The 12637-nt window shown below is 42.7% G+C and overlaps 1 protein-coding gene across 1 annotated transcript in view; it reads right to left on the bottom strand.

The window, feature by feature from the left end:
* Window positions 1-1432: 1432 nt before the first annotated feature.
* LOC103073511 (zinc finger protein 501) overlaps window positions 1433-12637 on the bottom strand; it is a 15011-nt gene continuing 3806 nt past the window's right edge. Inside the window, 3 exon segments of the mRNA XM_007457511.1 lie at window positions 1433-1623; window positions 9992-10063; window positions 10065-11423. Coding sequence (XP_007457573.1) covers window positions 1433-1623; window positions 9992-10063; window positions 10065-11423 — 1622 coding nt within the window.

The raw sequence follows: 12637 nt of genomic DNA, 5'->3' as shown, positions 1-12637 counted from the left end.
CATGGAAGCAACCTAAGGGTCCATTGACAGATGAATGGATAAAGAAGATGTGGAACATATATACAATGGAATATTACTCAGCCATAAAAAGAAACGAAACTGAGTTATTTGTAGTGAGGTGGATGGACCTAGAATCTGTCACACAGAGTGAAGTAAGTCAGAAGGAGAAAAATAAATACCATATGCTAACACATATATATGGAATCTAAAAAAAAAAAAAAAAAGGTTCTGAAGAACCTAGGGGCAGGACAGGAATAAAGATGCAGATGTAGAGAATGAACTTGAGGACAAGGGGAGGGGGAAGGGTAAGCTGGGACGAAGTGAGAAAGTGCATGGACTTATATATAATACCAAATGTAAAATAGATAGCTAGTGGGAAGCAGCCGCATAGCACAGGGGGATCAGCTCCATGCTTTGTGTGACCACCTAGAGGGTTGGGATGGGGGATTGGGAGGGAGACACAAGAGGGAGAAGATAATGGGGATATATGTATATGTATAGCTGATTCACTTTGTTGTAAAGCAGAAACTAACACACCATTGTCAAGCAATTATACTCCAATGAAGAGTCTACAGATACAAATGAACAAACAATTCCATAAAGTCATTTGGACATAAAATATGTACATTGCTAGTGCCAACTAAAGAATGCTGCTAGCCATCTGGATCTATAAGGATTGAGTCACTAGCCACTGCAGTCACTGATCCCCAACACACCCTGAAAAAAGATCGGGGCAGAGATAAGGAATGAGGCACTCTGTGCTCTGGGAAAACTGGCAGAACAGGCTTTCAGAAAGTTACATTTTTTGAGGAGAAATTTTTTATGAACCTGGATTCTTGCATCTTCCCTTAGAAAAACAGTAAAACCATTAAATAAAATTTCTCCTGACTTGACTAGTGGCATGTGGGATCTTAGTTCCCTGACCAGGGATGGAACCTGCACCTCCTGCACTGGAAGCGCAGAGTCTTAACAACTGGGCTGCCAGGGAAGTCCCCTGATCTCCCTTCTTTTCTCTTCAGAACAGTTTCTCAGAGCTATCTGAGAGGCTGTCTCCTGGGCAGTAGTTCTCAGTAAGATACTGAATAAACTTGATTCACAGCTTTTATTTATTGTTCTTTACAGGCACGTAACCAATGCAGGGGATACAGGTTCGAGCCCTGCTCCACGAAGATCCCACATGCTGCGGAGCAACTAAGCCCCTGCGCCACAACTACTGAAGCCCACGCGCCTTAGAGCCTGTGCTCCACAACGAGAAACCACTGCAATCAGAAGCCCACGCACCACAACAAAGGGTAGACCCTGCTCTCTGAAACTAGAGAAAGCCTGTGTGCAGCAACGAAGACCCAACGCAGCCTCAATAAATAAATGCCTTTAAAAATAATAATAAAAGAAAGGAAGAAATGCAATACATGTCCTGCATCCAATTTGTGCCTTAGGAGAGGCAGTCCATGGGCATTGCCGGGGTGAAGATTTTAGTGTAAGGGGTGAAGTCAACTCCAACTTTGAGGTCTTGGGTTGGGACAACGTCATTTGAACTGTTATCATCTGAGGTGATGTCATCTCCAGCAACGAGCTCCTGGGCCAGGATGATGTTGTCTGGGATGTTGGATGGGCCTGTCCCTTCTAAGAGGGTACCCACTTGAGTTGATGTGGACCTCAGCATTTGCCATGTTTAGTTGAAACAATGGCTTCCTTGGACGGTTGGAGCTTCTTGAAAATTGATAAAAGTACTCCGACCAGAAGCAGAAAAATCGTCACAAGAATGGTGTGCAGCTGCACTTGACAGGTTTTTGATTTATTTGTGGAGGAAGTTTAGGTTAAAATTATAACTCCAAAGTGAAAAAGGAATGTCCTGGCAAGGCCTCATATTGTGGTGTTAATACATGTGGAGACGTGTGATTTTGATTTAACTGTGAGGCAAGAGATTCCTAGAGGTTCTTGCTATTTTTACCGAGGGGACAATTTTTAAGTAATGACCCAACAGTTTACAATAAATGTGGAGATGTGGCCATTGTGAGCCAGGTCATCCCATGCTAAGATTCTTGCCTGAAGTTTGCCCAAGGGTGTTGTCCCTTGGGTCCTGTGCTTTATCAGGGATGTCCTGGCTAAAGGATGGAAAGAACCAACATTTCACTGAGCTCCACCATGTCTGATGGTTGGCAGTGCTGTTCATCTTCCACTGCAGTTCACTCAGTTAATCCCAAGGGGCTCTCCAGGTAGACAAGGGGCCTGAATAGACGTGACCTTCCAGCACCATGGAATCTGGCATGTGACTAAAGACAGAGGATGCCACCACTCCTACAGGTGGAATATGCCAGAGGTTCCAGGTTTGTTTCCAGGCTGTTTTAATCTACAAAGGCCTCAGTAGCTGTGCTGAGCTTGGACTGTGTTGTTTCCATGACTCAAAGCATGGTAGGCAGCTGAATACAGAGAGTTACAGGCTCAGGGTCTGTGAGAGCCTCTATTTCCAGAATACACAGGAGGTAGACAGTCATCGGTGATTTTTTTTTTTTTTTTGCCGTATGCGGGCCTGTCACCGTTGTGGCCTCTCCCATTGCAGTGCACAGGCTCCGGACGCGCAGGCTCAGCGGCCATGGCTCACGGGCCTAGCGGCTCTGTGGCATGTGGGATCTTCCCGGACAGGGGCACGAGCCCATGTTCCCTGTATCGGCAGGCGGACTCTCAACCACTGTGCCACCAGGGAAGCCCCACTGGTGGTTTTAATGGCAGACAGCATGGGCAGAGAAGGCCAGCTTCTTGTATCAGAAGCCCTTGGTCAACTTACAGCCATCGTGTGTCCAGACTCCAGCAGGTTTAAGGAGAAGCTGCCAAATCCTCTATGGTAGAGTTTCTGAGGGCACTATCAGCTCTATGGCAGAGTTTCTGAGGGCACTATCAGGAATGCCTACTGATTTTAATTTGGAAGTAAAATTTGTAATGATGAATATGTTGGAGTAGCCAGGAAAACGTGTATTGTATCCCTCTTAAGGTAGAAACAAACTGCAGTAGAGGCTATTGAAACAGGCACTGAACAGAACATGTCAGCAAAACCTATAGAGCAAAAAATATTCACCCGTTATTGATTGAACAGAATCAGTAAGTTTTACTGGGTATTGGATATGGAACCTTGATGGACAGGACCATAGCATTAAGGTTGTAGTAATCTATCAAGTGGTGCTCATTATTTTTTTCAGATATAAGAACAAGCAAAATTGGACTGTAAATGGAGAAGCAAAGGGGTATAATCACCATTTTATCACACATAAGTTTTAATCCTTGAAGGTCCTGTTTTGATTTACATGGGGTCACATATTTCAAGCCAATTTGTAAATGTCAAAGTCTTAATTTTAATCCATTTCTATTGTGCCAAAGCATCTATGCCCAATATGGAATATCTGAAAGAAATGGGTACTGGGACTATGGGAGACTGAGGCAAGGCTATGTCAGGGAGGGGGAAATTTCCCCCTCTACCCCTCTTGAGTTCCTGTGGCTGGACTAATAATAAAATTGACACAAGGGACTTCCCTGGCCGTCTAATGGTTAAGACTCTGTGCTTCCACTGCAAGGGGAGTGGGTTAGATCCCTGGTCCAGGAACTAAGATCCCAAATGCCGCACAGTGTGGCCAAAAAAAAAAAAAAAAAAAAAAAACTGACACAAGACAGATTAACAGGACAAAAAGAAACACTTTAATTCATGTGCACTGAGGTCTCATAGGAACATGTCTCTTCTGTCAGTGTTTTTGTTCTAATCCCAAGTGTGAAATGTGAAACAAAATGGAGTCACTTATGTCAAGGCTTTTAAAATGGTGCTGGGGGACTTCTCTAGTGGCTCAGTAGTTAAGAAGCCACCTGCCAATGCAGGGGACACGGGTTCGATCCCTGGACCAGGAAGACCCCACAGGCCATGAAGCTACTAAGCCCATGCACCACAGCTACTGAGCCTGCAAGGCACAACTACTGAAGCCCACACACCTAGAGCCTGTGCTCTGCAACAAGACAAGCCACCTCAATGAGAAGCCCGTGCACCACAACGAAGAGTAGCCCCCCCTTGCCGCAAATAGAGAAAGCCTTCACACAGAAACAAAGACCCAACACAGCCATAAATAAGTAAATAAATAAATTTATATATATATTTAAAAAATGGTTGATGATAAATTTGATGTTATGTATTTTTTACTATAATACAAAGAAAATAATCTTAAAAAAAATACAGATAAGTCTTTAAAAGTAGAGAAACTAGGACTTCCCTGGTGGCACAGTGGTTAAGAATCCGCCTGTCAATGCAGGGGACATGGGTTTGAGCCCTGGTCCACGAGGATCCCACATGCTGCAGAACAACTAAGCACATGTGCCATAACTACTGAGCCTGTGCTCTAGAGCCTGTGAGCCACAACTACTGAGCCCAGGTTCCTAGAGCCCATGCTCCGCAACGAGAAGCCACTGCAATGAGAAGCCCGAGCATCACAATGAAGAGTAACCCCCACTCGCTGCAACTAGAGAAAGCCCGCGCACAGCAACGAAGACCCAATGCAGCCAAATATAAAAAATTAAAAAAAAAAAAGTACTTGTAACGTCCAGCAAAACCCATCAAAAACATTAATTAATTAACTAATTTTAAAAAGTGGAGAAACTATCCCAGCTGCAGGGAGAAAGTTGCAGACTGAATCAGAGTCAGAGACATGGCAGTATGATAAGGACGTTTGATGGTTTTGAGATAACAGCTTTGTGCTAGGACGGGAGAGGAACCGTAGGAGCTAAGGACAGTACACGTCTGACAGCCAGCAACCTTAGTCCTGACTCAGCAAGATGGAAAGGTCAGAGCTGTCAGTTACACAAAAACCTCTTTGAAGAAACTGGGACTTCGCAGATGTCCTCAACACAAGCAGAGAGGATCTAGGGAGCTGAGAGTCCTCAGTCCTACAATCACATAAAATTGAACTCTGCCAACAACCCAAACAAGCAAGAATCTGGTTCCCCAGAGCCTCCAGAAAGGAACACAACCTGCCAGCATGCAGGAGTATCTGGAGTCCCAGGGACTGGGGGAGAGCTCTGCCTCTGGGTGACTGCATTAGTGTCCAGATGACTCCTTTCCACACCTGCATGGATGCTACCCCTGCAGTTACTGTCCTGGCATCAAACATCAATTTGATTCTTCTGACTCTGATTAAACATTATCCCTAAGTTACTGATGTGATGGTTTCTACTAACCTGGACTGAGTGATTATCCTCCTCACTCAGATGAAAGTTGGGATCCTGGGAAACTCCTCACTTCTTTGTTTTTTTTACTTTCACTTCGCTCACTGGAAGAAGTCTCACACCCAGAGACCAAATCCTCAACCACCTTGTCTTAGCCAACTGCTTAGTTCTTTTCTCCAAAGGGATCCCTCATGAAATGACAGTGTTTGGACTGAAATATTTCCTGGTCTTTGCTGGATATAAACTTGTGTTCTATTTTCATAGAGTAGCCAGAGTGGTTTCCCTCAGCACTACCTGCCTCCTTGGTGGCTTCCAAGCCTTAAAGTTTTGCCCCAGTAGCTCTAATTGGATGGAGCTCAAAATTAGAATCTCAAACTACATTGGCTTCTGCTGTTCCTTTTGCTGGATCCTGACTTTCCTAGTAAATACACATATTGCTATAAAGGTGTATGGCCCAAGCAACGCCAAAAGTATAAGTTTGGGGCTTCCCTGGTGGCGCAGTGGTTGAGAGTCCGCCTGCTGATGCAGGGGATACGGGTTTGTGCCCTGGTTCCAGGAAGATCTCACAGGCCGCCGAGCGGCTGGGCCCGTGAGCCATGGCCGTTGAGCCTGCGCGTTCGGAGCCTGTGCTAGGCAACGGGAGAGGCCACAACAGTGAGAGGCCCACATACCACAAAAAAAAAAAAAATTATATATATATATATATGGAAAAAGTATATAAATACTGTTCTGGGCCCACTCCCGACAGACGTACAAGCTCTTAGCTTTTGGCATGCCTTCCTCATTAAGCTTAATCATTTCTAGCTTCTGATTTAAAGTGAAAGACGTGAAGTGACTCTAAACTTTCACTGGAACACTGGAGGTTATTGTAGGTTATTAGTTGGGCTAATTTCAATATTGTTGTGTCTCAGGGAATAGGGAGCCCAAGGGGAGAGAGAGAGAAAGACAGGGGAATGACCAATCAGTGGAGCAGTCAGAACACACATTTATCAATTAAGTTCACCATCTTATAGGCGTACAGCTCATGGTGCTCCAAAACAATTACAATAGTAACATCACAAAAACAAAAAACAAAGTAACAAAAAAAACCAACTGGGAATTCTCTGGCAGTTCAGTGGTTAGTACTCTGTGCTTTCACTGCCGAGGGCCCGGGTTCAATGCCTGACCAGAGAACTAAGATGTCACAAGCTGCATGGCACAGACAAAAACAATTTAAAAAGTAACATCAGGGCTTCCCTGGTGGCACAGTGGTTGAGAGTCCGCCTGCCGATGCAGGGGACACGGGTTCGTGCCCCGGTCTGGGAAGATCCCACATGCCGCGGAGCGGCTGGGCCCGTGAGCCATGGCCGCTGGGGAAAAAAAAAAAAAAAAAAAAAAAAGTAACATCAAAGATAACTAATCACAGATCTCGTAAGAAGTATAATAATAATGAAAAAGTTTGAAAACTGAGAATTACCAAAATGTGACACAAAGATACAAAATGAGGAAATACTGTTTGAAAAATGGTGCTAATAGATTTGCTCAGCGCAGGGTTGCCACAAACCTTCAATGTATTAAAAACAAATACAGTATCTGTGAAGCACAATAAAACAAGGTACGTCTGTAGTCTGCCTTAAAGAACAAATATATTTTTGATAAAATTCAGCACTGATAAATATTTATCACATTTTAAAATATTTTTATTTTGTGTGAGAAAGTTATTGTCATTATGGAAATACTCTTACATTTTAGAAAAGCATTCTCAAGAAACTATGCATTAAATGACATAATCTCTGGGTTTTAAGTAAAAGAACCCACTAATGTGCATGAGAGATGAAACGTGAATCACTATAAATAATGACAGAAGATTGGGAATACATAAGACAGTCTTTTCTACTTTTGTATATATTTGAAAATAGCAATTACAAACAGTAGACTATATCCTGTATCAGAAATCTTATAAGTTGAAAAGCACAAATTTAAAAAGGGCTTAAGGAAATTTTATGCATCAAACCATCAAAATTGACATTTTTAATATATACATAAGTCAATTATATATCAAACTCTTTTAAGTTACAAATATTGAAACATCATCTCTCTCTAGTCATTTCTCTGTTTAGAATGGTGTGATACTGCCAACTCTTCCCAACTCTATTCAGTGACATCAGGTTGGTAGTTTGAAATTGTTCATGGTATTTATACCAAAGAAACTGGCAAACACTACAAACCAAGGCTTGATTTATAGTATTACTGAATGCAGTATATTGAATGTCTACACTTAGAAAAGTGATGGAGAATATGTTAATAATGCTGATGAAACTTAAATATTTGGTATAGGTGTCCATACACTGTGCATTCCATCAAAAAAACAAAAAACAAAAAACAATAACAAAATATTCAAATAACAAAAAATAACAAAATATTCTTCCAGTATTCAAAAACAATTATTCCATGCAGCAAAGAAGTCACTCACATCATTGAAAAATAAGTAAAATACCAACATGTCTTTGTTGTTCGTCTTATTGTAACTAAAAAGCAAATAGCCAAATTCACAAAATAGAAAATAAGACAAAGAAAAGAATAGACATCTTACTAAAGAAGATATACAGCAAACACATGAAATAATGCTCAACGTTGTAAATCCTTAGGGAAATGCAATTAAAACCAGTGGATTACCTCTACACACTTATTTTAAAAGGGTAAAATTAAAAAGTAACCTTACCAGGTATTGACAATGGTGTGAAGGAATTGGAAGTCTCACACACTGCTGGTGGGAATGCAAAAAAACACAAACATTTTAGATTACAGTTTGGCAATTTCTTAAAAAGTTATACTATTCACCTACCCCATGACTGAGGTACTGCACTGAGTTATTAATACAAGAAAAATGAAACATATCCATATAGGTAATTGTAAACTAATGTTCATATCAGCTTTTATTTACAAAAGCTACACACTGGAAATAACTGAAATACCCATAAACAGATGAATGTATGAACACAGTCAATTATACATGGAAGAGAAAACTTCCATTTCTAAGCATTCTTAGAAATATGAATGTTCATGTCAGTACAATGAATTATTCTCAAAGTAATTATGTAGCATCAATGAAACCAGAAAAAAATAGTAAACACTTTATGGTCAATCATAACATTCTAGAAAATGCAATCTATTGTAAAGGAATGTAAATAAATGGTTGTCTGTATAGCCAGGGAGAGCAAGGAGACTAGCAAAGGGCATGAGAAAAATATGCTGGTGACAGATATGCTCATTATCATAATAATAATGGTTTCACAAGTGTATACATGTGAAAACTTTAAATTGTACACTTTAAATATGTACAACATTTCTATGCCTGTTATACCATCATGTACGTTTAAAAAGTGGTTCATAATAAAAATCTAAATATCCCACTCTTCAGAAAATTACTCCACTACCTCATTCCTCATGCCTTGAGGGGCAGCCTCTCCTCAGGGACAGGAAATACTGGCAAACAGTGAAGGCCATTTCCAGCTGAGTCAAGAAGACTGCTGGCTGGGTCACAAAAAACACATGCCTGGACCATAGTATCTCACCCCCCTTCTTCTGTTGCCTGTATAGCAATGGCCTTCAGGTCAACAGCTCAGAAAGGCTAGAGGGATCCCCCAAAACCCTTATTTTGTCTGCCAATGACTTCACAACATAAACATACCTGGAGGTCCTGAGATTTCTGGACACACTCATCCTGCAGTCATTGTCAGTAGAACATTTGTGGATGTACCTTTAGAAGTGGTACGTTCCATGTAGCTTGCTGCAGTCTCCTCCATTCCCTAGTAACCAGTGTTTCTGTACCAATTGTGGTCTTCCCTGCCCCTGCAGCCTTACAACTATGGACACTAGCCTATGGAATTCCAGGTATCAGGGTATATGGTTGATTTGGAGGAGAACTGGGGTTAAGATATCCCTCAGTAGTGCTGGCCATTGTGTGTTATCCCCTGTGGGCAAGAAAAAAAAGAATCCATGTTGTCTCCAGAAGCACTAGAATGTACAAAACTCTTGTATCCAGGCAAAAAGTTATAACAAAGTATTCTTTCCTAGGAGGCCTTGGCAGCAATGCAAACTAGGCCAAAACGAAAGCCCTATATTTGGCCATCATACCATGTCCTCTGAGGCACCCAAAGTTTGGATCTCCACAAAAGTCATTTACCCCTCAAGTTGACGGTCCTATTGTGCTTTCAAACTATTCCACACAGTGAAGAGCATTTCCAAAATTAAGGTGCTTAAACAAAAAGGCCTTTATTATTACACAAACCAGAGCAATGTGCAACAGGCAATTTCTGGTTGGGTGACTTGGAAGCTGGAAACATTCATCACAACTACCCGAGACCAACTGTGTCCCTGAAAAAGCTAGTTCTTCTCTGCAAGCTGCCAGCAGAACTCAGAGTTCTCAGGGCCAACACAGGTCAGGTCCATGCCCTAACTTGTCAGAGAAAAGGGAATGAAGACTCCAAAAGGGCTCAGGTTACTCATGATTTCCTCCAACAAACGGGACAGCACAGAGGCCAGTTACTCTGAGCATACTAGGCTTGTGACTGATGCCAACTGTGAGGGCCTGCCAGATGCTAGAGGTGAGATAGTTTCTGCCACAGAAAATGGCAGTGACCTTGGGCAGGTTACACATGCTTCACACACAACCGTGAAATTTATGGTGAATCAATCCCTAGTCTGTGGATATCCCGACGTGAGATTTGATTCACTCAGATGGTTCCTCACAGAGCTTTCCTCCAACACAATGAAGCTAAATAAGAAAAAAGCACATTCATTGCATGTGCAAGACTTTTTCCAGTGTGAACTCTTTGATGTTGACCGACGTCAGATTTGCAGGTAAAGGATTTCCTATACTCACTGCACGTGAGTTCTCCTGTGTCGAAGGAGACCAGAGCTCTGAGTAAAGGATCTCCCACATTCACTGCAATCAAAAGGTCTTGCTCCAGTGTGCACTATCCGGTGTCGAATGAGGTGGGTTTTGCGGCTAAAGGATTTCCCACATTCACTGCACTCGTAAGGCCTTTCTCCTGTGTGAACTCTCTGGTGCTGAATGAGGACAGATTTCTGGCTAAAGGCTTTCCCACATCCACTGCACTCATAAGGCTTTTCTCCAGTATGAACTCTTTGGTGTTGAATGAGGACAGATTTCTCACTAAAAGATTTTCCACATTCGCTGCACTCATAAGGCCTAACTCCAGTGTGAGCTGTCCAGTGTCGAATGAGGTGGGTTTTACAGTTAAAGGCTTTCCCACATTCACTGCACTCATAAGGCCTTGCTCTAGTGTGAGCTCTCTTGTGTCGAAGGAGGCCAGAACTTTGGCTAAACGATTTTCCACATTGATCACATTTATAAGGCCTTTCATTAGTGTGAACTCTCTGGTGTTTAATGAGGATGGATTTCTGGATAAAAGATTTCCCACATTCACTGCACTCATAAGGCTTTTCTCCAGTGTGAACTCTTTGGTGTTGAATGAGGTCAGATTTCTGGCTAAAAGACTTCCCACATTCACTGCACTCATAAGGCTTTGCTCCTGTGTGAACCCTCCAGTGTCGAATGAGATGGGTTTTACGGCTAAAGAATTTCTCACATTCACTGCACTCATAAGCCCTTTCTCCAACATGAATTTGCTGATGCTGAACAAGTCTATATTTGCATTTGCTACACTCTTCAAGACCTTCTCCAGCACAGACTCTCTGGTGGTGAAGTATATGAGTGTTGCCAAAAACTTCCCTGCATTCAATCCACTTGTTATGACTTTTTCCATTGTTTAAGGCCTCCCCAGACTCAATGCTGCTGTGTGGCTTCTCACTGTTGGGAGGGGCCTGGTGCTGATGAAGGCCCAAGGTAGCTAGGAAGTCTTTTCCCTCCTCCCCACAGGGGAAGGGCTTCCCTGACACAGGGAGTCTGCAGCTCGTCACAATCGAGGACCTGTCCACGTCCGTTTTAAGGTTTTTCTCTCCATTGCCATGCTCCCGATACTGGTGAAGGCTTGCATTCAACCAGAAGCTGCTGGACCCCTCACCAAAGTATGGTTTCTGCCCAAGATATGCTGCCTGGAGCTCAGTCAGCTGCAAAATGTCTTTCAAGACTGAGACACACTTCTCACAGGGATGAGTCTTCTGGGTCGATGGAACTGACTGAGAAGTCCTGACCTGTGACTCTCCTCCAGAAACACTCTGCTCAGAAGGGATCTCCTCATCCTCTGCTCCACACTGACAATCTGAAAGCAGAGGAATGCTAATAAAGTGCTAATGAATCCATGGGAATGTTTTCAGGATGAGGCACTAATTTGAAGGGAGGGCTGCTCTGCAGTACTGGGCATCTAAAGTTCACAGAAGGGGGGTAACTTTCCAGGACAAAGGGCACAAATACAGGGTGTAACACAGGGAGGAGAGGCAGGATCACTTACTCCCTCCTCTGCCAACAGCCTTCAGCTAGATCTTGTCAGCTGGGAACATGTCCATACTATGCAGAAGGATGACTGTGTCCAGGCCCAGGGAAATACAATTGGAACTGAGTAGCTGGTGTTCAAGGACTATTTAAGAATGTGTGCACACCTCACAACACTTTATAGGCATATGTCGTTATCATGGCACTTTGCTGTATTGCCCTTTGCAGATAGTGCATTCTGGTTTTTTAATTTACAAATTGAAGGTTTGTGGCAACCTTACGTCCAGCAAGTCTATCGGTGCCATTTTCCCAACAGCATTTGCTCACTTTGTATCTCTGTGTCACATTCTGATAATTCTCACAATCTTTCAAACTTTTCCATTATTATTATATTTGTTATGGTGATCTGTGATCAGTGATCTTTGATGTTACTACTATGACTCACTGAAGGTTCAGATAATGGTTAGGATTTTTTAGCAAAAAAGTACTTTCAAATTAAGGTAGGTATATTGATTTTTAGGCATAATTCTACTGCACCTAATACACTAAAGTATAACGTAAACATAACTTCTATATGCACTGGGAAACAAAAAAATTCGTGTGACTCACTGTATTGCAGTGGTCCGGAACTGAACCCACATCTCTGAGGCATCTGGATAAGTGTAAGTCACTGAGGGAGAAACTACAGATGGTGCAGTGGAGAGGGACATGATGCATACAGGTCTGAAAGGTGGGGACAGTCAGAAACTGGAAATGACAAATCAGAAAAGTGTCAAGTATGCAGAAGAAGGTGTAGAAATAATTTGCGTCAAGTGGCACTTGCACCAAAACACTGGTGGACACAGGGTAGGTTCCTGGTATGATTAAACACAGCCTCATTTTCATGCCCTCCCCTCGCCCCCCCTCCAGTTTCCACTCACCAGGACCAGGTCTCCTCTGAGACCAACTTGCCATGTTCACCCTGTAAAGCAATCAAGGCTCTCCCCACACCCCCCCAGTTCTGTAACTACGTGAGACTGGAATGAAACAAGTCCTTAGGGAAAG

Source organism: Lipotes vexillifer, unplaced genomic scaffold (assembly GCF_000442215.2).
Source record: "Lipotes vexillifer unplaced genomic scaffold, Lipotes_vexillifer_v1.1 scaffold995, whole genome shotgun sequence".
In the NCBI taxonomy this organism is placed as follows: Eukaryota; Metazoa; Chordata; class Mammalia; order Artiodactyla; family Lipotidae; genus Lipotes; species Lipotes vexillifer.
The sequence above is the reverse complement of the archived record's forward strand: the minus strand, read 5'-3'. Positions and strand labels throughout refer to the sequence as shown.